Source organism: Bos grunniens, chromosome 13, assembly GCF_055505025.1.
Source record: "Bos grunniens cultivar Pamir isolate PY7600 chromosome 13, Bosgru_T2T1.0, whole genome shotgun sequence".
NCBI classification, from domain to species: Eukaryota; Metazoa; Chordata; class Mammalia; order Artiodactyla; family Bovidae; genus Bos; species Bos grunniens.
In genome coordinates this window covers 38,401,330-38,428,498 of record NC_141177.1, presented here as the reverse complement: position 1 = coordinate 38,428,498, position 27,169 = coordinate 38,401,330, and the positions used below count along the sequence as shown (strand labels likewise).

The following is a 27,169-nucleotide window of genomic DNA, read 5'->3' as shown; positions in this document are numbered from 1 at the left end:
CTCAAAAGAGGGTCTTTTCAAAAGGAAACGGAAAGAAACTTTGCAGCTGCCTCACAGCTGGACCTCAGAAAATCCCACCTCCTGGGTTAGGGACATGGTGAACCATGGAAGCTATCACACGTTCACAGCGGTAATCGTCTGGATGGAAATGTCCGGTTTTCGAGTCACGTACAGACTACACACACCTCGTCTGGAGTAATCTCACTCAAAGTCACCTCCACACACACCTGCTCACCTTAACCCATTTCACCCTCTGTCCACACACGGCTGCAAGTGGAGGAGGCAAAGGATACTCAGCCGTTGAGAGAGCCCACCCAGCGCCCACCCTGACCTTTCCGCTGTGTCCCCTGGGCATCAAGGCTTCACAATTGGGATGGGCTCCCTAGGGGAAGCTGTAGAGAGGTTGTAGGGCTGGGTGCTCAGGACACACGAGTGCATGCAGAGTCGACTAGAGGGTTCCCCAGCATCTAAGCATCGTGAGAAGGTGCTGCCAGCCACCCCTCCAGCCCCGCCGCCCCCAGAGCAGCCTCCGGGAGGGTGGGGCTCATGAAACAGAGTTACAGTTGGTCGAAGAGGCCCAGGAGGCAGCCAGGGGGCACTATCCCCTGCATGGAGCTCCGCCATCACACCACCATCCCCAAGGGTGCTGGGGGACAGGACCACAAGAGCTCTGGACACCTAGGTCAGCTCCGCGGAGCGCTGGTGGCAGGGTGCCCAGCTTCAGGGCAGGGCAGAAGCTGGGATGATTCCTTTGGACAACAGGCTACCACTCGTGCGGAATCCAACGCCCCTCTGAGCCCAGGTACCCACACTGTCCTTCCATATAATATGAGACACACAGTGATGGCTGCGCCCAGAGATGAGAGAGCAAACAGCCTCGTGTTAAATCAGCGCCTCGGCGGGAACACATCCGGGCCCCGCTGTAACCGCAACAGGAGCATCCCCGGTTCAGAAACCTGCGGTTTTGTGCGGAGCCCCTCGGGTCCTCCCTTGGGTGGTGGTGACCTGGTGGCTGGGCTCCCTGGACGCTGAGCCACATCTAGCTCCTCTACAGGGCACAGTCACTGCAGCCCACGTGCCTGCGTCTGCACTGCCCCACACGGGATGAGGGCTTTCTGCCACCACCGGCTTGTTCCAACGAAGGAAACAAGGAACCAGCGGGGAGGCCCTCCCAGGCCCTCCGCTTGGTGTCCCTTTGAGGCCGCATCTCACCGCTCCCCACACCTGGCCTGGGTCTCACCGCTCCCCACACCTGGCCTGGGTCTCTCCCAGAGTGTGGCCCAGACGCGAGCTGGTGCCAATCCCTTCCCTCCCGGATCCCGGATGGGACATGAATGCCGCACAGTTCCTCTCCCTGCAACGTGGCACCCTGCTCCCCGAGAGCAGGTCAGGATCAAGACGGGAGAATTACCGTTTTGTCCCAAGGATGGAGCCGCCTTGGCCCGTCCAGCCTCCAACGTCCCCCCAGCCGATTTCCTTTATCTAAGGTGCAAACACATAGAGAAACAGCTGAGGTGAACAAGTAAAGGGAAGGAGAAGGCTTTACAAACAGCTCAGAGTCTGCCCCTCTGACAGGCGGCATGTCTGTAAGGATTTGCCGAACATGAAGAAACAGCTTTCCCTGAGAGGCAGGAGGAGCCAGGGCCTGAGCTGGACCCCAAGGTCCCATAGTCAGGGGCACCAGCATCCCAAGCGCACCTCCCCACTACTTCGCGTGCATCTGCTCCCCTTCCCACCTAATGTCCCAGTTCTGGGATCCCAGAGACGCAGTACCCACCACCTCAGAAATCCAGAACCTGCCTTTCACCGAAGCCCTTCCCCGCGGGCGCCCCCAGGACTCACCTGGCCTTTGGCGAAGCCCTCGAAGCCGTCGTACACGGCAAACATCTTGTGTCCCTCAGAGATGCCCACGCGCACAGCAGCGCGCACGGCCGCGTTCATGCCGGCTGCGGGCGCACCCACGTTCACGACGCCCACATTGCAGTTGCTCTGCAAGTCAGGGGGCGGGGCAGGTCACTGGCTAGGCGCACCCCCCAAGCCCATGCGCAAGTGAGAGGCTGGCGCGGGGACTCGGGCCGCGAGGTCCGGCTGGGCGGGGGTGGGAGGGACGCACTGGAGGGGCGCAGGGTGGCCTCCACGAAGCAAGGACCAATCCGGGCCGGAAGCAGGGGAGAGGACAGGGGGCAGGGTCTCCTACCTTTGGGATTTCAGAGTCCGGCAGCTTGATGGCCAGCCGCTTGTAGGTATTGAGGTTGTTCTCGAAGCTCCTGGAAGAAAAGGCTGGAGTCGGACCACAGGCTAGAGAGTAGGACAGAGCAGATGGGCTCTCCCGGGGAGAAGGGGCCTCAGACGATGCCTGCGCGGGGCGCGGGTGGCTGCGGTGCGGGCTTTCGATCTGGAAAGGAGCCCCAGGCGGTCCCAGAGTCTGGGATGGACGCTGTGTGAGGGGGCTGAGGGGGCTGCGTCCAGAATGCAGCTAGTTTCTTTCCTGGAATGCTAGCAACCCACATGTCAGGCTCTCTGTCATCTCAGCTTCTGAACACCTCTCCACCTCAACAAAAAAACAAACACATTTCCCTCTAATTAGCCACCCAGACCATCCACCAGCAGAAGCAGTGCCTCCTGTCTCACTTCTGGCTTCTTATGTTGAGACAGAAGCAGCGCAACCTGGGCACACGCTGACAAACAGAGGCTTCAGGGAAACAGTTTTCAGAACAGTCACCTTCCTCGGAGTCGCACGGCATCCTTAAATCTCCTCTCATCCATCGCTTTTTGTACCTCCTGGGTCTGTAAGGAAGAAAGAACGTGTCAGGACTTAGTGTGTCCCCGGATCTGGGCCGGGGACACAGAACCAGCTGGGCCCTTCCATCCCGGGTTGGTTCAAATTGGACATTGCAGCCGGCAGCTGGGGTCAGCGAGCCCACACCACCCGACCGCCACACAGACTGCTTCGTAGAAAAGGACTAGAGGCACCGCAGGGTCAGTGGGTCCTGAGATCTCAGGGATCCTGCCCCCGAGAGCAAGGCCAGGAGGTGAGTCTCCCAGGCCAGGCTCCGAAGGATCCCCTTTGACCCTGGTGAGGAAAGAGCAAACAGAAACCACCTGGCTCCCCGGGGGCAGGGGCAGAGGGGCGGGGCTGGGGGCAGGCTGTCCTGGAGCCAGAGCACTTGGGGTCCAGCACCAACTCCCCCTTTCAGCCCCAGGATCCCAGGCGAGTCACCCCTCTCTCTGAACGTCAGTTTCCTCAGCTGTGCGGTAAGAAAAATGCCCCCTACTTCTGCTGTCGTCTGTAGTAATGACCACATGCCCGGCCCTTGGGAAGAGACCCAGCAAGCAGCAGCTGGTCAGGGAGGGGCCGGCTGTGGCCTTGCGACCGTCAGGCTGAGACACCATGACGCCCGGTCGTTGGAGGACAAGCCAGTGGTACCAGCCGCCTCTGTCTCCAAACAGAGAGAGCCTGGACAGAAGAAATGTGCTCACAGTAAACCACTGCACGTCGTTCCATGTTCTGTTCTTCTGAGCCACAGCCTCACACTCCACACACGACACACGCACACACATGCATAACACGTGCACACGCTCATACACGCACACATGACATGCACACTCATACACACACAGGCGTGATGTGTACACAGACATGCACACAGATGCATGACGTGCACACACACATGTGCACTCATACACACGCATGATGTGCACACTCATACATATGCATGACGTGTACACCGACACATGCACATACATTCCCACATGCACATGTGCACAGACATGACACATGCACACTCATACATAAAGGCATAGCACGTGTACACAGAAATATGCAGGACACATGTACACAGGCATGCACACATATACATGACACATGCACTCACACGTGCACACTCATACACACGACAGGTGCACACTCATACACATGCATGACACACGCACGTTCATACACAGGCATGACATATGCACACAGACACAAACGTGCACATCCTCATGTGCACACACATGGATGACGTGCACACTCATAAGCACACGTGACACGTGCACAAACACGCATGACGCCTGCACACACACACATGCACACACAGACGCACATGAATGATACATGTACACACTCAGACACAGATGCACACACGTGCACACACACAGGATTCATTTACTGCCACAGGCTTTTGGAAAGTATGTTTCTAAGGTTTCTTTCAACAAGTCCCTTGACTTAATCACCGCTCTGTACACATTATAAAATCCACACACCTCAGAGCCACTGAGAAGATGAAATAAATCGATAGTCATGAAGAGACTTTGAAAAATAAATGGTAACAATTTCTAATGCAACTCCACGGCCGCCTCACCTAGTGGACAGTCTACCAGGAAATGGGCCTGAGGAGGTGCTGCACGTCAGGGTGTCACCTGAGACAGGCCCCCCACCTATGTCACATCACAGATGCGAGGGTCTCAGGGACAGGAGGGTGGGAGAGGCTGACCCTGGAGAGGCTAGACTGTCCCTCCTGCCCTGTGAAGATCCTGGTCCCTGCAGGGCTATCTCTGGCCTGGTAGGAAGCACACAGGCGCCCAGAGGATGCCCCCCATAGGATAGGCTAGACTCGCCATGGAGGTGGCTTGCTCGTGTCACAGGACCGAGACGGGAGCCAACACCCCCATTCTGCCGTCCACCCCCTGGGGATGGGGGCTCCTGGGGAAGGTCATTCACTCGTGCAGTGAACCCAGCCCGCGCCCGCACTCACCATCTGTACACACTCCATCAGCGGCAGCCGCACTGCCTGGTTCCCGCTCAGTGACACCACGCAAGCCGGGGTCTCGGGAGTGGCCTGCAGGAGGGCGACCACGGCCTCCACCCCCATGCGGCTGGCCTGGAAACATCATCACGACGCTCAGAGCCGGCCCTCCGCCTGCCTGGAGCCCAGCTTGCTGTCCTAGGCGGAGGCCTGCCTGGTTCAGGCAAGACCAGCTGCATCCTCAGCTTCCCCCTAGCTTCTCCTGCCCCGAGTCTCTGTTAGTCACTCAGTCCTTCCTGCTTACTTCTAACCCCCCACCAACAAAGAGCTCGAATCCAGTAAGAACCAGCCACTGGGGCTGGGGGCTCAGAGGCGTGCAAAGCAGGAAACAGAGACTGCACTCTGGGTCTCTGTGGTCCCTGGGTCCATTTCTAGAAACCTGCACACGAACACTGCCTGTCCACCTTCTGGGTGTTGTCCCCCATGTTTGGTGGGGTCTCCCAGTGGGTGGCTGGGGGCCAAGGAACCCCCTTGGTGAGCAGGTCTCCCAGGGACTTCAGGGAAAAGCCACCCAGCACTGTAGGCAGAGACGCCCTTCACTGATGGCTCCACCATGTCACCCAGTCTTTGGAGCAACCTGGTCCCTTTGCGATCCCAGAAGCTTTCCTTGCCTTGGGACATGCCTGGCCAGCTCCAGCCTCACTCACCAGAATCCTGTCAAAGGCTGATGGCGTCCCGCCTCTCTGCACGTGTCCAAGGATGGTCACTCGCGTGTCGTAGCCCAGCTGCGTGACCACAAGCTGAGGGGAAACAGGACACGGCCGGGCATGTCATCTTGTCCAGCACAGGGGGCTAGGAATCGGGGAAGGGCTCTACCCGTATGCGTATCTACATGCAAGAATGTCCTAGCTTCTTAATTTTACTTCCTGAAAGAATGTTCAACAGCTTGCCAAAATCACTTTTTTTTTTTTAAAAAAAAGAATGCTTTAACTTAGGTAAAACCATTGTCTCTCCTACTTTGCCAGTGAACATAACTAAAACAGGTTTTTAAAGATACTATTTCTATAGCTTGGATTTAAAAGCATGGATACTTTATAAAAATGTAAATTTTCCCATGAATCACCTTAAATTTGTAAGGCTGTATTTGAAAAGCACAACACAGTAACTCCAGGCATCCCCTATGGCCAGGGCCACGAGAACCAGCCGGGTGGCCAGGCCAGGTCCCGTGTCCCCAGTGGCCCTCATTTACTCTATGAAAACGTCGGGGCTGGGGTGTAGGAATCCCATGGTCCCCCTCCGGCTCTCATCCTCCACAGTCAAATATCAACTTCAGTTAAGTGGGTAGGAAAATCTTTGCTCTGATCGTACTCATTATTTCTGTAAATACCAGCAGACAACTGTCACAGATCTCTTGATATTTTAATCACCAGGTGAACAGCTGGTCGGGGGCGCAGAAGAGGCGGAGATGCCAACTTGCAAAGCCACGCTGAGAACGTGTCTCCCCTGATGGGCAGCTTCCACCAGACCCCGTGGGCGTTTCCCCAGCACTGCGTCCAGAACCTGCCCGGTTACCTGGGTGACCGGGAGCCCAGTCAGTCCCTCCCAGGCCGGACAAGCCAGCACCAGATGAGCAGCCCCGCAGCCGGAGCATGGGGCCGGCCCCCCACAGGGTGGAGGGGCGGTCACTAAGGCCAGCAGAGCACTTCCTCCATGAGCAAGGCTCAGCTGATGCTCCACCAGGAGAGAGGATGACTGTGCTGACCCCCCCGGCTCCTGGAACCTTCTAACCCTGCCCAATCTCATGTCCTCTGTCTCGGGAGAGCCTGGGGCCTTCGGGAATATTCCTGACAGTATTCCAGAGGCATGGGCTCCCTAGAAGTCAGGAGCTGTGAGATCCTCATGCCAGTGAAGCCACGGTCGTCATGAAACTATTTTCAACCATCAAGAAGAACAGGAATACTTACCTAACAGCACCCCACTCCAAACCTCACCTCGCCCAAGTGTTGGAACAGCCCACTATCAGGCAGGCACGGCGTGGAGCATACTCACCTCCTTGATCTGCTCCGAGGTGATGGGCTTGTTCTGGGTGTCGATGGCCCCTTCGGCCACAATGATGATGTTCAACCTTTTCTTCCGGGCACGGTTCTAGGAGATGGAAGAAGAAACCCTCAGATGCCTAAACCACTCTGAACGGGGGCCTCTGCCCAACTGACTGGGCTGTCTCCAGGGACACGCGGTCACCCGGTTTCATCAGCAGCACTTCCTAAGGACACGAGCAGGTCCAGGCGCCCGGGGTGAGAAGGTGGGACAGGCCGGCAGACGCAGGAGATCAAAAGCCTCCACTGCCTCTGACCCGGACCCCCAGACAGTGGTGAGCCCTGAGGCTGGGCTCCCGGGTCTCTCCTGCAGACAAGGCCTGCTGGCTCCCCCAGAGGACAGCTTTCTGCCATCTCCCTGGGAACCGGGCCCCAGCCTGGCCTTCATGAAGCAGAGAACCGCCCATGTCCCCAAGCCAGAAGCAAGGGACAGTGAGCTCATGGCTTACTTCCGTGCTCACGGTCACCCTGGGACCTGTGCGGCTGACTTCAGCTTCAAAGGGGTGATTCCTCCCAGTTCCATGTGCATGCGTGCCAAATTGCTCAGTCATATCCAACTCTGCGGCCCCATGGACTGTAGCCTGCCAGGCTCCTCTGTCCATGGGATTCTCCAGGCAAGAATCCTGGAGTGTGTACCTTATCCCTCCTCCAGGGCATCTTCCCAACCAATGCTATAATTCAAGAGCCAGTGCAGACTTTAGAGTATTACAAAAAATGTATCTTAGGATTATAGTCTTCCCTTCTCCAGGGGATCTTCCCCACCTAGGGATCAACTTCCCAGCCAAGGGACGGCTTTACCAAGTCTCTTATACAGGTTTTTGAGTCAAAGCGTCTTACATTAGTTGCTGGGAATCTGCTCTTGGAAACCATCACCTTGAAGGTGACGGCCATGCCTCATGGATCGTGGGTTCTGGCTGCATGCATGTGCTTGCTGAATATGATAACTGGCCTCTGCCATAGGTTTCCATTTTTTGCCTACAGAACAGTGATGAGATGGTCGTGAAAATAAGAGAAAGTCCACACACTGGGGTGGGATTTCTGTCCTGAAAGCCACTCTTGTTTTCTGCGAGGCCTCACAGACGAAATCTGCCTGACACCAGTGACCCACAGTGTGAGACGAGCACAGTCCACAGAGAAAAGAAAGGAAAGGCCTGAGCCAAACCCACAGCGAGGCGAGCGCTGGGAGGGGGACGCCCTCTGGGGAACAAGCTGTCAGGGCCTGGCCTGCTGAGAGCTGGGGGACTCGGGGAGGAGTCGACTCCCAGGCCTCCTGCCTCTTTTCCGAGAGGACAGCGGCGCTGTGTTCCTTAGACCCTGCTCTTACGTGGCCTCCTCCAGGGATGGCTGAGCGCCCGCTTTGCACAAGTGGCTCAAAAGCTCAGCTGCTTCTTGCAGCGGGAGGTGGACGGACGGGAGGCCCCCAGGTCACAGCCACAAGCCTGAAGCCACTCTGAGCAGAGAGCCTCCACAGGCTAAAAGCTCCTTGACATGGAACATGCCCACGGCCACCACACCGGAGGCCAGGCAGCACGACCAGAGGCCGGCAGCCACAGGGGGCAGAAAGCAAGTTACCTCTGAGAGCTTGATGCACATGTTTTCCTGCCAGCCTTCCTCAGGTGGGGACTCGGGAAGGAAGACCCAGTCAGCCCCACAGGCCAGAGCGCTCACCAGGGCCAGGTACCTGCAGGCAGAGAGCGAGGGTTTCACGAGGCGTTGGGGCTGGGTGCCCTCGCCCAGGACAGCCCCACAGACGAGACATGCCCCTCCTGGGATGCTTGAGCTGGGGTATGGGGATCCCTGGGGACCTCCCACCCCGACTGCGTCCGTGTGTCCATACCCGCAGTGTCTCCCCATCACCTCCAGGACGAAGGTCCGCTGGTGGCTGGAGAGAGACAGAGGAGCGTCCACTTAGCATGGCCGGGCAGACGGCAGGGCCCCAGCTATCCCCCTCAGACGACCCACTCTGCACACAAGCAAACACTATGGGGAGTGTGTTTCAGGCTCTTCTGAGCGAAGGGGCTGCAGCAGTGAACGCCTCTGGTTGTGTTCTTGTGCCAGGCACGCTCACGCCACCAGGACATGCGTGTATGGTCTTCCCAGGATGAGGGTTCCACTGGGCAGAGTCAAGCTTCTCCAGCCAGAACCACAGGCTGGATGTCCCCGCATCAGTTCAGGAGACGAGAGCGAAGGAGTCAGGTCTGTGCCCCGGGACCATGGCCTTTCCATAAACAGGAAACTAACTGCCACCAGTAACCCTGGGAACCCAAATGGGGGCTGAGATTTGTCTCCAGCCACGGTTCCCCGGGCATGGCCCTGAGACGGTGGCAAGGGCTCGTACATGAAGGAGGCACGTGTTCCACTGTCTCACTCACTTGACTTTCGTGAAGGTGCTTTGGAAGCCCGAGGGAGCCAGGGAGGGCGTGATGGGAAAGGTTCAGCCCTGAGCCTACAACCCGGGACGTGGGGTCACTCCTCATCCATCGGCGGGAACCCCAGGTGAGGAGGGCGCAGGGCAGGGCCTTGCCCAGCTCTGACCAGGGCCGTGCAAACCTGGGGCTCTACGGTCTGCCACTCCTGCAGGGGAGCTTTGTGCAGGACTTGACGTAATGATGACTAATTTTTTTCGTTTTTCTAAATTCTCTGCAATAAACATTTTCTTTGACAATCAGAAAGCAGTGACTCTTAAAAATTGAAAATAAAGAGTAAACGAGGACAACCACTGATTGCACCAATACAAAATTGTTTCTAATATGAAGCGACAAGGCTTGTGGAACTTTCCAGAGCTGGCTCTGAGGTCTACACAGCCCCCTCCTGCTGGTCCCTGCGTCCCACCTCTGGGCGGTCGTCATGATGGCGTCCACCACCTCGATGATGCGGTGCAGGGCCGAGTCCGTGCCGATGGTCATGTCCGTGCCGCAGAAGTCGTTGTCGATGGAGCCCACCATCCCCACCACGTTGAGGTGCCCGTGCTTCTGAACCTGCTCCGTGCTGATCTTGCCTGTGTGGGGACAAGCCGCACGCCCGGGATGACGGGGGGGAGCGCGTGCTCCTACATGCATCTCCTACCCACAGCGTCACGACCACGGGACCTAACCCTGCATGCTGACGGACGTAAGAGCCAGACGGAGGTGGAGGCGAGGACACAGAGGGGAGCAGTCACCCGACGCCCAGACAGGAGCACCAACCCAGGAACAGAAGCTGGAGGAGGGAAGGAGCGCACAGAGACGGCGGGGAAAGATGTGACTTCTGTCTGACAGCGGCCTGGCTCTGACTGTGGCGGGTCACCACGCCAGAAGCCCGTCCTCCAGGATGTGGTACAACTGGTACCCTGACTCCTGACAGGCCTGTGGGGCCCTATTATTTCACAGATGTACTTGGCGCTCTCAGGAAAGACCACCAGGGTTGGAAGAGCTACTTAAATGGACCACAAAGGTCAAGGCAGGGGCAGCGATGCTCCCCCCACCCAAGGCACCACCGTGCCCACCTGCCTCACACCAGACGTGGTGCAGAAGCATCACGAGGCCCCTGGTGCTGGCGTGAGAGCCACCCTCCATTCCCCAGACAGACTTCACGGAACGTGTGGGTCGTCTAGCATGAGAGCCACCCTCCGTTCCCCAGACTTCACAGAATGTGTGAGTCGTCTGGCATGAGAGCCACCCTCCGTTCCCCAGACTTCACGGAACGTGTGGGTCATCTGGCGTGAGAGCCACCCTCCATTCCCCTGACTTCACGGAACGCGTGGGTCGTCGCTCTAGTTCAAGCTTACGCCTTTCACAAGGTTGCTATTAATATTACTTCAGTTTGCTTCCACTGGTCATATTTTACATTAAATTGGAATTATATAAAACACATTTAAAAGATAAAAATCACAGGATATATAGGATTCTTAAAAATCCTTTCCTACACAGCTTCAGAGGTGATAAAGGACCAAGTCTCGTACCAGTGGCTGGAGGGACCCCAGGGGAGCTGGCAGGGGCAGCCGCAGGTGTCTGAGGGCTGGTGTGAGCGGGGCCACTCTCGTGGCCAGGTGGCTTCACCGTGAGCCCCTGACCCTCCTCTGTAAAGCGGGAATCGGCACAGAAGCTCCAGATGGTTATCCTGAGCGGGCACAAAACCACCAGGGTCAAAGTGGAGCTGTGCCTGGCACGTAGGATGTTGGAATAAATGTTATTCTTATAATCACTTTTGTTATTGTCTGAGCCACAAATCTGAGTCCTGCGGTGGCAGCTTTGAGGTCTGCAGCACCGCCAGCAACAAGCACGTGCGGACAGTTCATGGGGCAGGATGCCAGCAGTGGGAGCGCTGATGGGGAGGGGTGGGCGGCAGAGACGCACCGTCGCGGGCCAGCTCCTCCAGCAGCCCGCTCCACTCCGTCTGGAAGATGTGGGCCCCGGTGAGACTGCCGTCCCCGCCGATCACACACAGGCTGGTGATGCCCAGCTGAACCAAGTTACATGCGGCCTTCAGGCGGCCTTCCCGAGTACGGAAGTCCTGGCAGCGGGCACTGCCAATGATGGTCCCTCCCTGGAAGAGAAAACATTGTTTATCTGTCTCCTCCCAACTGCACAGACCCCTGAACACGTGCGTGCTGGATATAAACACAGGACTTGGTGTAGATTTCCCACCTTTCATCTTTTCAGTTGATCAACCGTGGAAGTTTGGAGTCTTTCCATTTTTAGCTCCGAACTGGAATTAAATGGCTAAAGATGGAGGACCACTCCCACGGGGGACAGAGTGAGGCAGGGAAACAAGGATGCAGCCATGAGCTAAACGCACGGAGCAGAGAGAAGTCCACAAGAAGATGACGGCCATCCCGTGGGGGGCGGGGGGGACCCTGCACGCTCTCTGAGCCTAAGGTGGGCCAGGGCCAGTCACAAGCCATGGCCAGAGAAACCCCGTGTCCAGCAGCCCTAGGTAACAAGGCTCCCCTTCTTAGTCGGGCTCACCACAAGTGCCAGAGAGAAATCTGAGTTCTGGCCATTCCCCACAGGAGCAACCAGAAAATTACTGCTTAGGGACACTTAATATCCACAAAGAAGGACTGCTGGGCTCTAAGTAACACCTGCCCTCAAAAAATCCAGGGGTAACTGATCAAAAATAATTAAAAACAGGGCAAACTGTCAAGAAAAAAATATCAGCTACATACAGTTCCCAATGTTAAAGCACATGAGGAATGGCTCGATATGGGAAATTATCAGAGATGAGAAGATCAAAATGACAATGAGGTATCACCTCAGAGAAATGGAAAAGGACAGTATTAAAAATCCGCAGAAGTACACTGTCGGGTAAGAACAGTGGACCCTTCAATGATGCTGGTGGATGTAGCTGGTAACAGCAATATGGAAGTGCATTTAGAAGGCATTAATATAAACAAACAGAGCTGCCCTGTGATCTGGCTGTCCCACTCTTAAGAGCTTATGAGGAAAAAACCAGACTTGGAGAAAACCATGCACCCAGACAGGCACAGCAGCAGCTTTACAACAGTGAAGACAGGGAAGTAAACAAACTTCCATGAACGGATGAGGGGATAAAAACAAGTGATACATGTACACAACGGAACATGACTCAGCCATGAAAAAGAGCGAAAGCATGCCATCTGCAGGAGCACGTGCAATCTCAGGATCATCGTACTAAGTGAAGTGAGAATCAGAAAGACGAAACTCCAAGGTACCATGACCAAGTGGACTCTAAAACGGTGACAAATGAACTCCTTCAGAAAGCAGAACCAGCCTCACAGACTTAGAAACGTATGGTTATCAAGAAGGAAAGGTGGTGGGCAGGGAGAAACTAGCAGGTTAATGTTATTTGATAAATAATGGTGTGTATGTATTAATCAAAAAAACCCAACTGTATAGCGCAGGAACCCTATAAAACACTCAGTAATAACTGATATGGGAAGAGAACCAGAAAAACATATATATGACTAAGTACAAGTGAATCAAGTGGCTGTACACCTGAAAAAACCACACCACATGGTAAATCACCTATATACTCCCATTCAAACAAACAGTAAAAGAAGAAATAAATGCTGGCTCTGTCCCCCTCAGGCCTTGGTGACCCAGGCTGGGGTCACATCCCTGGAGTCCAAACACTTGGGTCCCCAGGCTGGACCGTCCTGGGCTGAGGGAGCGGGACAACATGCTGGCCCACAAGCCCTCCCCAATGGACCCTCTGCATGAGCCGCAGGCCTTCCCCACAGGAAGGGGTGGGCTCAGGGTTGCAGGAGCTCTGGACAGTCCCCTGGGCTCCATGGCTCTGCTGGTGGGGTTCCCACCTCCAGCCTCCTTCTTGAGGGCCCCCCCCAACCCACAGATGACAGCACCCTCCCCAGACTGCTGTTGCAGGAATGGGGAGGTTTTCAGGGGACAAAAGGTAAGGGGTAGAAGTGAGGAGACACAGCCTTGGGTGTTTCCTCTGACACATTCAACTCTAAATTGACCGGGCCAGCTTCCTGAGAAACCAGAGTTGGGCATGGAGAAATGCTGCCGCCTTGTGGCCCTTTTTGTAACAACACCTTGAAAATAGGCCCTGCTGCTGGGGCTGCTGCGAAGTCACTTCAGTCGTGTCCGACCCCGTGAGACCCCATAGATGGCAGCCCAACAGGCTCCCCCGTCCCTGGGATTCTCAAGGCAAGAACACTGGAGTGGGTTGCCATTTCCTTCTCTAATGCATAAAAGTGAAAAGTGAAAGTGAAGTTGCTCAGTCGTGTTCGACTCTTGGTGACCCCATGGACTGCAGCCCACCAGGCTCCTCCGCCCATGGGACTTTCCAGGCAAGAGTACTGGAGTCGGGTGCCATTGCCTTCTCTGGAAAATAGGCCCTGCTGGGCTCTTAATGTTCTAGAGGCCTTGGGGCTGGAAAGGACACCTGCCCTCAACAAATGCCCTGGGTAAATTATCAGAAAAGATTTCACAACAGGGCTGGTTTTCAAGAAGCCAATGTCAAGAGGTAAACTGTGCTCACACAAATAAAAAGAGCATGGTAAGATTCCACCCCCCTCAGTTATCAACACAGAAACGCAACTGAAAACCACAATGAGGATTCACCTCACATCTGTCAGAAGGGCCATCACTAAAAAGATCTGCAGAGACCAAATGCTGCAGAGGGCCTGGGGGAACGGAGAATCCACCTCCACTCTTCGTGGGGTGTAAACACGTGCAGCCTTTATGAGAACAGCATGTAGGTTCCTTAAGAAAACCTACAGGAGCCAGTAATCCCAGCCCTGGGCTTAGATACAAGAAATTGCCATGCAAAATGACACGTGCACCCTGTCTTCAGGGCAGCACTCTTTACAAGAGCCAAGACACTGAATCCACCAACAGGTCCAGCAACGGAAAAATGAAGTCTAAGTGCAACCTCTGCACCATAGAGTACGCTTAGTCATATAAATGAGGAAAATGCCATTAGCAGAAGCAAGAATCAACTGAGGGATGAGAACATGTACATATGTCCATGTGAGCTGATGTAACCCAGAGCAGGACAAGCATCCTGTCTTTTACAGGGGAAATGAATAAATCCACGCAAGAGCACTAACTTACACAGAAAGACAGCATTAGAAAACAGACTTATGGTTATTAATAAAAACCTAGGTGGAGGGATAAACTAGGAGGTTAAGATTCACACATACACATACTATGTATCAAATAGATGATCAAAGACGACCTACTGCAGAGCACAGGGAACTGTACTGAACACAATACAACTTACATGGGAAAAGAACCCCATAGAGAACAGACACAGGTCTGCTGCTGCTGCCGCTGCTGCTAAGGCGCTTCAGTCGTGTCCGACTCCGTGCAACCCCGTAGACGGCAGGCCACCAGGCTCTACCATCCCTGGGATTCTCCAGGCAAGAACACTGGAGTGAGTTGCCACTGACTTCTCCAATGCATGAAAGTGAAAAGTGAAAGCTAAGTCACTCAGTCGCGTCCGACTCTTAGCGACCCCATGGACTGCAGCCCACCAGGCTCCTCCATCCATGGGATTCTCCAGGCAAGAGTACTAGACACAGGTCTATCTATGATTACTAAATGAAGGTCCTGTACCACCTAAAACCAACACTGCATTGGAAATCAACCCTACTCTAACAGAATATAAAAATGAAGATACTGCCACCTGGTAACAACAACTTCAAAACCCGTGCAGATGGGCTCTTAGTGACACAGGCCTGAGGGGCTTGCCCAGTCCCCATCTCTCAGAGAGAGAGATGCTTCATCCAAATTATTTCACCTGATTAATGACTGTCACTTATAACTTTATTGCTACTTCTGTCTCGGGTATTCCTTTGGAAAAGGTGCATGGATTTATTACATATTCTAATGTACTATTGATGATAAGATAAAGTCAAGCATGTATCTGCTGATACTTTTTAAGTTGACCTGTCTTTATACTTCGAAATGTCTGTTAATAGTAGGCTTCCCTGATGGCTCAGATGGTGAAGAATCTGCCTGCAAAGCAGGAGATCCACGTTGGATCCCTGGGTCAGGAAGATCCCCTGGAGAAGCAAATGGCAAGCCACTCAGTATTCTTGCCTTTAGAATTCCATGGACAGAGGAACCTGGCAGGCTACGGTCCATGGGCTTGCAAACAGTCAGACACCACTGAGTTACTTTTACCTCAAGGGGCTGTTAGTTAAAAAAAATACCACCTGCCTTCCACAAATGTCCTGGGGGTAGTCACCGAAATAGAATTCACACAGGGCAAACCTTCAAGACGCCAACCACAAGAGGTAAGGGCCACTCACACTGTTTAAAAAAAAAATCACAAGAAAAGATTTCAACATCGTTTAAAATTTTTGAGAAACGCACATCAAAATTACAACAAGGCATCACCTCACACGGGTCAGAATGGCCATTGGCAAAAAGCCTGCCAAGAAGAGTTGCTGCAGAAGGTGTGGAGGAAACAGAACCCATCTACGAGGAAGCTGGGAACCTACACTGGGAAGCGCCAAAGGGCGGACAGTGTGCAGGTCCTTAAACAGTTACAAACAGGATGAAATGCGAGGATCCCTTAACGCTGCATGCGATAATTAACTTGGAATAGATGAAAGATCTAAATGTAAGGATCCGATAAGAAGTCTTGAGAAAAATACAGGCAGCACACACTTTGAAATTTATGGCAGCAAGTTCTTTATGGATCCACAACTCAGAATCATGAAAATAAAACAAAAATCAACATACAGGACCTAATTACCCTTCAAAGAGTTTGCACAGGAAGGAAACCATAAAAAAGACAACCATCAAACTGGGAAAAAAATATTTGCAAAAGGTTATAATATCCTTTTGATATCCAAAGAATTTGTCTCCAGCACATACAAACAGTTGATGCAACTCAGTAACAACAAAAACAATATGCAAAGACAAATGGACCAAAGATCTAAAGGGACATTTCTGCCCAAGAAGGCACACAGATGGCCATAAAGGCGGGGAAAAGACGGTCAGCATCACTGATTATTCGAGAAATGCAAGTCAAAAGTCCAATGAGGTATCACTTTACACCTGTCAGAACGGCTATCACAAAAAATCTGCAAAAGAGGGTGTGGATTAGGGAAACCCTTCTACACTGCTGGTGGGAAGGTAAATCAGTGCCTGTACTTCGGGGACCGCAGGGAAGGTCTTTAGAAAGCTGAGCACCGAAGTCCTTTGTGATCCAGCTTTCCCAGGCTGGGGCGAGATCCAGACCAAGGCACCTGGGCCCCAGTGATCATGGCAGCACTATGTACGACAGCCAAGTAAGGGAAGCAACCTAAGTGCCGACGGACAGACGAACAGACACACGAGATGGGGTACGGATACAGAATGCAATGTACTCAGCCCCAAGGAAGAGATGAAATATTGCCACGCCCAGCCACGAGAAAGGAAGTAGAGCTGACCATACTAAGTGAAGTCACAGAGACAGGGAAAGTCATACGCCATGTACACTCCCGGTTACATCAAAACTCAGACACAAGTGACTTCTTCACAAAACAGAAGCAGCCTCACAGACTTACAAAAGCAACCTATGGCTGCTAAAAGGAAAAGGTGCTGGCCAGGAAGAAGTTAGGTTGAGATCATTTTATAAATACTAGTGTGTTTATGTTAGTCAGCAAAAACCAACTGATCAGTACAAGTAACCCTACTCAACAGTCTGTAATAACAGACATGGGAAGAGACCCAGAATAACACGTACATAACTATGTACAAGTGAATCAAGTTACTGTACACCTTAAAAAACAAGCCATACAACATTATAGATCACCTATATACCCCCATTCAGAACAAACATTAACATGAAAAAAGGAAAAAAAAGAGAAACGCAGGCTCTGCCCCCTCAGGCCTTGGTGACCCGGGCTGGGGTCACACCCCTGGAGCCCGAGCACTTGGGTCCCCAGGCTGGACCGTCCTGGGCTGAGGGAGCGGGACGACATGACGACATGCTGGCCCACAAGCCCTCCCCAGTGGACACTCTGCACGAGCTGCAGTCTCAGATGCGGGGGGCGGTCCCTCCTGCAGAGTCCAGGCCTCCTGCCCCCACAGGAAGGGGCGGCCTCAGGGCTGCAGGTGCTCTGGACAGTCCCCTGGGCTCCATGGCTCTGCCGGTGGGGTTCCCACCTCCAGCCTCCTTCCTGAGGGCCCCCCCAACCCACGGATGACAGCACCCTCCCCAGACTGCTGTTGCAGGAATGGGGAGGTGTTCAGGGGACAAAGGGTAAGGGAGAGAAGTCAGGAGACACAGCCTTGGGTGTTTCCTCTGACATATTCACTCTAAGGGACGGCCAGGAACAGGAGTTTCCCTAAGGTCAGCTTCCTGAGAAACCAGCGTTGGGCGTGGAGAAATGCTGCCGCCTTGTGACCGCTGTTTGTAACAACACCTTGAAAATAGGCACTGCTGGGGTCTCCATGTTCAAGAATCATCGAGGCTGGAAATGAGACCTGTGTTCAATATATTTCCTGGAGAAAATCATCAGAAAAGATCACAACAGGGCTGACTTCCAATAAGCCAATGCTGCTGCTGCTGATACGTTGCTTCAGTCATGTCCGACTCTGTGCAACGCCATAGACGGCAGCCCACCAGGCTCCCCCGTCCCTGGGATTCTCCAGGCAAGAACACTGGAGTGGGTTGCCATTTCCTTCTCCTGGAGAAGGAGAAGGAAGCCAATGATACTCACCAAATAAAAAGAGCATGGTAAGATACTCCACATCCGCAAATGGAAACTACAGTGAGGTGCCATTCACACCTTTCAGGACTGCCGGCACCAAAGAGGTCTACAGAGAATAAGTGCTGCAGAGGGCCTGGGGGATGGGGGTCTGTCTACACTCTCGGTGGGGTGTAAGCGGGTGCAGCCACCGTGGAAAGCATTCTGGACGTTTCTGAAGAAATGAAAAACAGAGTTCCCGTGCGATAGGGCAATCCCACAACTAGGCGTTATTTGGGGAAAAGATATTAATTCACAAAGAGACACATGCCTGATTTTCATTGCAGCAACCTAAATGTCCATCTACAGAAGAATGGATAAAGATGTGGTACATATATACAATGGAATATAGTCAGCCATAAGCTGCAATGAAATAATGTGATCTGCAGACAAGTGGATGGACCTAGAGATTGTATTACAGAGTGAGGTCAGAAAGAGAAAAACAAATACAGTATTGCTTATACAAGGAATCTAGAAAAATGATACAGATGAACTTATTTGCAAGGCAGAAATAGGACAAGGTGTGGTGAACAAACTTATGATTACGGTGAGGGAGGGGGAGATGAACTGGGAGACTGGGATTGACACATATACGATACTGATACCATGTTTAAAGTAACTATTGAGAACCTACTGTATAACACAGAGAACTCTACTCAGTGCTCTTGGTGACCTGAATGAGAAGGAAACCCCAAAGAGAGGGGGTCCGTGTATACATACTATAACTGATTCACTTTGCACAGCAGAAGCACAACACTGTAGAACAACTGTGCGCCAATAAAAAGTCTAAAAAACTCAAGACACAGATTAATATTAACACAAACATTTCAAAAGATCAAACCGCAAGTAAAACACTTGCCATGAAGCCCATTCTTTCCACATAATCTCTTTATTTCTTAATCGACTTGGAGCCTTCACTGAGCTGCATTGTTCCTGGAATTTATTGGGCGTGACATATTCGGGCAGGCTTCTTTACAATTCCGTGTAAGAGCTGTTTCGCCTGCAGTCGGAATTACCTCATCGTTGCACATGCCAAAGAGGTCAGCCCTGAGTCAGGGGAGATGCTGTGTCCCCACTAAAGCCACAGCCCTCAGAGGCTGCTGGTCAGGGGCCTTCCCAGGCCACGGTCACTGATGCCAAATGGCACCCCAAACCCAACAGGCAAAGAGATGCACCACTAAACACGCAGCACCAACAAACCAAAACTGTCTCAACACTGATCTGCTCTTAAAAAAAAAAAGATCCCCGACAAGTACCACTCGCCATCAAACACAACTTGTTCTTGCAAGGATAATTCCTCAGTGTGCAAAGCTTTTTTCAAAAAAAAATTAAATGGAAAATTAAGAACATATTCTTTCCATGATGCCAGGCAGCACATTCACCTGTTTTAAGTGCTCCTGGAACACAAGCAGGAGAGGTTTCAGACCAGAGAGAACTCAGAGAACCGAGCGGGACGAGCGCAGCACGTACCACTTGCAGGATGCTGGACACGCTCTCCCAGTCGGCTTCCACAATGTTGCTGCCACCGTCCACCATGCCCTGGTAGCCCTGAGGAGGAAAGGACAGCGTTAAGGCCAGGTTCAACTGAGTTGACACATTAACTGATCCATGAGTGATGTAAAACAGAAACGCCAGCGACAATGGAGCCGAGTCTCTAGGAGCCCGGAGCTCAGGAGACAGCATGACCTGAGTAACAGGGGTGATGCTAACGCCCTTCCCAGGTGCAGAACTGTGAGACGGCCCCTCAAATGCTCTTCCCAGGTGCAGAACTGTGAGAGGGCCCCTCAAATGTCATCTCCAGTAACGAGAATGCTGCCCAGACTAATCCAGGCTGCTGCAGAGACAGGGCATTCTGCCTGCTGTCCGCTGGCTCCCGAGACATTGAAAAGGGACGGAATAACCCCAACACCACTGGTGATTCCACACACACTTGCTGAGAACAGTGGTGTCGACCACACGGAGTACAGGAACACATCCGCTCGGTAACCCGGGAGGGCCTCCAGCCGCCAGATAACCCGCAACTCTCCAGGCACGGGAACAGGGTCTGAAGGCACAGCTGATGCCACCCACCCCCATCCGCCTCACCTTGGGGCTGGTGCCAGCTCACGACCCCGAGGGAGGCCGCAAGCAGGTCTGGACAGCCATGAACGTTTGGCCGGAAGACCAGAGACAGTGACTTTTCAACTCTAAATGCAGCCCATTTTCCCCACAGAATATATAAGATCAACAACGACGGAAATGTTCACGTGCACCTCTGTCTACGTGACTCACTTTCCAGGGCATTTTACCCCTGAAAAGGAAAAGGTATTGGCTGTTTAGAAAAGTTTATAGTAATTATTGTTGTGGATTTCTATCCCCTGGAGAAAGAATGGCAACCCACTCCAGTATCTGTGCTTGGAGAATTCCATGGACAGAGGAGCCTGTGGGCCACAGTCCATGGGGTCGCACAGAGTCGGACACGACTGAGCGACTAACACTTTCATTTCATCATAGACAGTATAATTACACACATTATATATAGCACATTATACATCAATACTGTACATAAATACACATACACCTGCACGTATGTGTCTAGTCTAGGGTTACACACATGACGATGCTCCCCCGGCCTCAGGACAGGCTGGGTCAGGGGTACCCACAGCCCTGCCTTCATGCTGAAGAAGTGGCATTTCCTCCAGACACATCTCGGGCCAACTCCAAGGATCACTTTTATCTTTTTGTCCCCATCTCCCTTCTTTCTTTCTGGAAACCACAGAGGGTGTACATTTTTAGCCTGCTCCATTGAAAGCCCTGAGCCCAGGGCGGCTGTCACCCTGGAAGGCGAGGGTGATAAGCCTGAGTGTGATGCGATCCAGGCCTTCTCAAGGAGAGGGAGTGCTTATCAGAGGTGCTATTTCAGTTGTGTCCTGGTATGTCAGCTACCTGAGGCAGGCGCTGTCCTGCAGGGCACCCTGCTGCTCCAGGAGCGGATGAAAAACCAGGCCCTCTCCCCTTCTAAGGGACTCCAGGGAGCTTGTTTCCACAGAATATGAAAAACAGAGGACAGACAGGCAGCTAGCAGATGGTGGATAGATCACAGACGGCAGGTGACGGGCGAGCTAGGTAGGAGGTAATTGATAGGTGATAGATGGGAAAGGTCGGTAAAAGGCTATGGTTTGGTTTTTCCAGTAGTCATGTATGGATGTGAGAGCTGGACCACAAAGAAGGCTGAGCACTGAAGAACTGATGCTTTCTAACTGTGGTGCTGGAGAAGACTCTTGAGAGTCCCCTGGACTGCAAGGAGATCTAACCAGTCAATCCTAAAGGAAATTAGTCCTGAATATTCATTGGAAGGACTGATGCTAAAGCTGAAGCTCCAACACTTTGGTAATGTGCTGCTGAAAACTACCCTGTTGGGAGTTGATGATTTCTGAGAATTTAAATACAGATTTAATTTTTTTAAAAATCTGCAAATCCTTCTGCTCCTAGAGTAAGAACATGGAAAACCGTTCTACAGACCATAACACTTATTCTGAGACGTAAAATGTTCTCCAGAAAGAGTCTGGTTATTTTGTGCAGCTTAAATACACACAAGAAAGAAAGTGACTAAGGAATAGGGGATGAGCTTGCAAGTGTTGCTCTCCAAACCTCTCACTGCGCCCATGGGCTGGGCCATAGGAAGTGACTCACCCTGTTAACTGCAAACTTGTTAGGCCCGTGGAACATCTGAAGAAGAACTACCTACTGCGGTTTTAAATTGTCTTTTGCTAACATGGAAGATGTTACTGAGACAGGAGGACTAGTTTTACACAGACGTTACTCTAATTTATCAGTTCTGATGAGCTTTTTCAAGTCTCCTTACAACGTTGAATACTTATTCCAACGTAGCCAGAGCCCAAAATATTTTCTACAATTCTCTTTTGGAATCTGCCTTTCCGAGCCAGTTCTATGACTCACACAAGAAAAACAAACTGTAAAACCTTTGAAGCTCGCTTAGTTTTGGACCAAAAGTAACACCATCTCGTTGGTGCTGGTCATAAGATGACCCAGGAGACCCTCAGCTGTCTGATCCAGTCCAACACCAATCACGTCCGAGGCTCTGAAGCCACCTTAACTCACTGTCAGATCAGTTTGAACAAAACAGGCACAGACTCCCAGCTGGTTATGGAGGAGATGGTGCTACACATAGGAGTATTTTTAAGCATCTGTTAAATCTGTTCTAATAGTGTAAGAGCTGGTCACCTGGGTGGTTTTCTCTTAAAAGAAATCTCACGAGTGCTGTTTAAAGACCCGGAGCGAAATTCCAGTCTTGGGCTACGACAAAGTTGGCTTTTATTTATTTATTTATTTTTTTGCATTCTCTGCCTGGAACACTCCTCTCCTAGATAGCTGGATAGTTTTTACTCATCAACTAAACTGTCAACTTTTAGGAAGGCTTTCCATAATGTCCCTATTTAACGTATACCTCCATATGCGCTATATTACACCATCTTAATTATCTTCACACCCCTATCATTTTCTGAAGTGATTTGTTCCTTGCCTTCAATACATAGCAACCTAAGACTTAGAAGGGCAGAGACCTTGTCTACAATCTTATTGATTGTTGTTTCCCAGTACCTACTACAGTACTGGGTAGCAAGTAAGAGTTCAATAATAAGTATTTATTGAATGAATGAAAAGAGACAGAGGTCTGAAAAATTTAGGTAATGAGATGCAAAAGAGGCACAAAACCTGTAACATCGAACAGAGCGCTGGCGCCCTCTCTAAAGTTGGCTTTTAAAAAAGTTATTTTTTTGGTCATGCCTGTATGCTTGCCAGATTTTGGTTCTCTGACCAGGGCTTGAACCTGTGCCCCCTGCAGTGGAAGGGCAGAGTCCTAACCACTGGACTGCTAAGGAAGTCCCTAAAAGTGTATTTTTAATTTATCTTATTTTCTTGGAGGTATAATTTCTTTGGTGTGGGGATGGTATCACTTGTGTTTGCATAAGCCCAGACTCAAATTTTAGATATTTACTATCTAGAGTCTTTTGTGTATTGATTGCACCTTAATAAAACTTAAAAAAAAAAGAAAAGCTATTTGCAATAAGTATACAAATTGAAGACAAAGATGAAGGTGAAGGAAAGTTACTGGTATTTTAACTCTACCTGGTGGCAACTTGGCCTTCATTTTTCTGACTACTCTTAAAGAGAAGATGTCTAATAGTCCCTTCTATTTGTCAGTCACTCAGTTCAGTTGCTCAGTCATGTCCGACTCTTTGCGACCCCATGAATCACAGCACGCCAGGTCTCCCTGTCCATCACCAACTCCCAGAGTTCACCCAAACTCATGTCCATAGAGTCAGTGATGCCTTCCCACCATCCTCTGTCCTCCCCTTCTCCTCCTGCCCCCAATCCCTCCCAGCATCAGAGTCTTTTCCAATGAGTCAACTCTTCGCATGAAGTGGCCAAAGTACTGGAGTTTCAGCTTTAGCATCATTCCTTCCAAAGAAATCCCAGGGCTGATCGCCTTCAGAATGGACTGGTTGGATGTCCTTGCAGTCCAAGGGACTCTCAAGAGTCTTGTTAACACCACAGTTCAAAAGCATCAATTCTTCAGTGCTCAGCTTTCTTCACAGTCCAACTCTCACATCCATATATGACCACAGGAAAAACCATAGCCTTGACTAGACGGACCCTTTGTTGGCAAACTAATATCTCTGCTTTTCAATATGCTATCTAGGTTGGTCATAACTTTCCTCCCAAGGAGTAAGCGTCTTTTAATTTCATGGCTGCAGTCACCATCTGCAGTGATTTTGGAGCCCAAAAAAATTAAGTCTGACACTGTTTCCACTGTTTCCCCATCTATTTCCCATGAAGTGATGTAGTCCACTGAATTAGCTGATTTCTTTTATACATAAGATTTGAGACCAATTCTGCACTGAAGCCAGGTAAGATGCTCTGTTCCGTTCAGGCTAGGCTGCTTCTTTTCTAAAAGAAAAGTGTTGTGTGGGTCCTCATGTCTTCTCAACTTGGCAGTGCTTTTCCTAAATCCTAGATTCTTTGGGGAGCAACACAGTTTGAATGGCAAGCCTTTCAAGGACCAGAGGAAACAACTGCTAAAAAGCTTACCCGGCTTCAAAGTATTTCCTAGATACTGTAACCACCTACATTCAGAGGCTTCTCCAGGGGTCCCGAGCAAACACCCACGTTTGTTTCCCACAGAATGAAGATCTCCCAAGTCAGTTCGTCGTTAATAAAGCTTTTCGTGTATAGCATTTGAGAGCCAGCACACAGGTCGGCTCTGAACTGCTCAAGAGCCAGCAAGTCCATGGTGCTGGACCAGCTGTGGGTGCCAAAGAGGTGGGCAGGGACAGCTCTCCACGCGGACGGCTTTAGAGGTACAGGAACGACGGTTCTATTCATCCACAGGAGAGTCAGTGCCGAACCTGAGACCACACACTCCCCACACCCAGGCCCAGGGCCTGAGAGGCCCCACCAGGTCCTAAAGGCACGGACACTCCAGTCCAGAGGACCAGCCATCACCCCTGCTCGCTGACTTCATGGCTTCAGGGAAAACGCCCTTGGCTTTGTCCTCGGTGAGATGTGATCAACTCCAAAATTCTCAGCAGCTTGGAACGCGACAGTCACGGCACAGCCCTGCACTTTGTGCTTTTGAAACCCGATAATAAACCAACGTGATTTATTGAGCCCTCTGGCTCAATATTAGATTTCTAAGCCAAAGCTCGTAATACACAGTTCCTGGTAAACCAAAAGTCATGGCAGGATGAAGCCAGCCCTCTTATCTCAGTGACTTCCATGCTTAATTAGTGATATCAGTGGGTGGGGCGGAAGCAGCGGGAGACATGATCATTTTTGCAACTTGAGCACTAAAATGAGAGCTAGCCCTCGGTGGTCCGAGGCCGCGGAAGTGATGCCAACAGCGCTCAAGCCAGGTCACACACGAAGGATTCTGCTCGAGCCTGGCAGGGAGCAGCATGTGGTTACAGAGGTGCCCCTCGTGGCTCAGACGGTGAAGAATCTGCCTGCCGGTGCAGGACACTCGAGTTCGATCCCTAGGTCGGGAAGGTCCCCTGGAGGAGGGCATGGCTACCCACTCCAGTACTCTTGCCTGGAGAACCCCATAGACAGAGGAGCCTGGTGGGCTACGGTCCGTGGGATCACAAAGAGTCGGAGACGACCGAGCGACTAACCCTTTCACGCTCAGGACTGTGATGGGTCACGACTCCAGGTGGGCACCAGTCAGCCTCCTGCCGAAAAGGTGGGTTTCCAGCTGCATTCCCCAGGTCACCGGCCAGCTGGACCAACCTGGCACGGGGCACGTTGGCCGAAGGGCCAGGCGGCACTGCCTCCCTCTCAGCCACCCGAAGAAGCTTCTGCCTCCCTCCCAGCACCACTGTGGCTGTTTTTAGTTAGTGGTTAAGGAGTCCTGTCTTTAAGGAAGTTAAAATGCAGAAACCGGAAGTGTAAAAACCTCAAGGAGACGAGACAATGGGACTCTGGTCACCTCCTTGGCCTTCAGGGAACTGTTGAGGGGGCAGGCAGAGGCAGAGACCACGGATGAGAGAAAAGGACAGGCGTGTCCCCAAAGCTGAGCTTCTAACCTGCTCTCTGTGCGGGCGGCGGCGTCACCATCCGCCGTACCCACATGGCCCGGGACCACAGGACACCATCACAGCCACCTGTGTCCCCCTCCCTCCAGCTTCGAATCCCCTTCGGGGTGAGCCCCCCGCTCAGAGCTCAGCCTGGGCTTCTGGGCAGGTCGGCCCGCTCTGTCCCCCTGGGAAAGTGAGCTTTGTTGCTGTTTGGTCACAACATGACAATTCTCACTTGAAAAACTGTGAAAGTGGACAGTTTCTCATATCCAAGAAGAAAATAAAGTGTCAAAGGGAGGCAAGGAAGGGAGACAAGGCTCCTCTAAAGCTTGTTCATGCTCCTACAACATCTGGCTGGGAAGCTCAGGCCCCAGGTGAGTGCAGTTCAGACTCCAAGCTGGTCTGAGGGGCCTTGAGCTCTGGTGAGAAAGTCATTCACTGGACCTCCTCTGACGGCCGGCAAGATGAGAACATTAATTCCTGGTCTTGCTCCAATGTCACTGTTCTTTTCTAGTTCAAAATCCTGACTCACCTAATGCACTTAGAATGTATTGTCTGTAATCATAAGATTAGCCACTTTAAGTGAAGCTCCACTTTCAGCTTGTCTTCAATATGTGGAGGATGATGGGTGAACCCTGATATTCACAAATGCTGGGCTTGAGCAGGGCAAGCTGCTAAGAGTTCCTTTAAAGAGGAAGACTCTTGCGCTAGTCATAGTTAAAGAGCTATAACCAGAATGGTGACTTTTTTTAATCTTCGGTAAAGTGTTAGTCCCTCAGTCATGTCTGACTCCTTGTGACCTTGTATATAGCCCTCTAGGCTCCTCTGTCCATCTCCTCTGGGACTCTCCAGGCAAGAATACACGAGGGGATAGGCATTCCCTTCTTCAGGGGATCTTCCCGACCCAGGGATCAAACCCAGGTCTCCTGAATTGCAGGCTGATTGTTTACCATCTGAGCCACCAGGAAATCTTTGGGAGAAGTGAAAGTCACTCAGTCGAGTCTGACTCTTTGCAACACCATGGACTATACAGTCCATGGAATTCTCCAGGCCAGAATACTGCAATGGGTTCCCTTCTCCAGGGGATATTCCCAACCCAGGGATCGAACCTAGGTCTCCCACATTGCAGGTGGATTCTTTACCAGCTGAGCCACAAGAGAAGCCCAAGAATACTGGAATGGGTAGCCTATCCCTTCTCCAGCAGGTCTTCCTGACCCAGGAATCGAACCAGGGTCTCCTGCATTGCAGGTGAATTCTTTACCAACTGAGCTATCAGGGAAGCCATCTTCGAGAAAACGAGCATCTCGTTGTGAGCTTGTATATTAAATGAAACATAACTAGACCATTTCCACAGCCAAAACCAGAGCAGCAGGCAACATACGGACTCTCCGTGCTCCACTTCTTATCCACCTAGACCTGGGATGGTCCACCCTGAGCACTTCACTGCCTCCAAGAAGCTGAAGGCACCTGTATGTTTCTAAGGAAAAGTCCTATCTTAAGAAGGAAAACACGCAAACAAATCTACAGCGGGCCAGGTGGAGAGAATGAGTTAATCCACACCCCGCCCCATCCCTCCCAGAAAGCGCTCAAGGGCTGGCATGC

The 27,169-nt window shown here is 51.9% G+C and overlaps 1 protein-coding gene across 2 annotated transcripts in view; it reads right to left on the bottom strand.

Annotated features, from left to right (window-relative positions):
* PFKP (phosphofructokinase, platelet) overlaps window positions 1-27,169 on the bottom strand; it is a 53,526-nt gene that overhangs the window by 13,233 nt on the left and 13,124 nt on the right. For both annotated transcript variants that reach the window (XM_086331086.1, XM_086331087.1), the window contains exons 3-14: window positions 19,464-19,541; window positions 11,158-11,347; window positions 9,656-9,821; window positions 8,661-8,705; window positions 8,396-8,504; window positions 6,777-6,872; window positions 5,435-5,527; window positions 4,737-4,862; window positions 2,723-2,787; window positions 2,198-2,267; window positions 1,843-1,989; window positions 1,412-1,482 (exon numbers count right to left, since the gene is read on the bottom strand). In XM_086331086.1, the coding sequence (XP_086187212.1) occupies window positions 1,412-1,482; window positions 1,843-1,989; window positions 2,198-2,267; window positions 2,723-2,787; window positions 4,737-4,862; window positions 5,435-5,527; window positions 6,777-6,872; window positions 8,396-8,504; window positions 8,661-8,705; window positions 9,656-9,821; window positions 11,158-11,347; window positions 19,464-19,541 (1,256 nt within the window). The remainder of the gene's footprint in view (window positions 1-1,411; window positions 1,483-1,842; window positions 1,990-2,197; window positions 2,268-2,722; window positions 2,788-4,736; window positions 4,863-5,434; window positions 5,528-6,776; window positions 6,873-8,395; window positions 8,505-8,660; window positions 8,706-9,655; window positions 9,822-11,157; window positions 11,348-19,463; window positions 19,542-27,169) is intronic.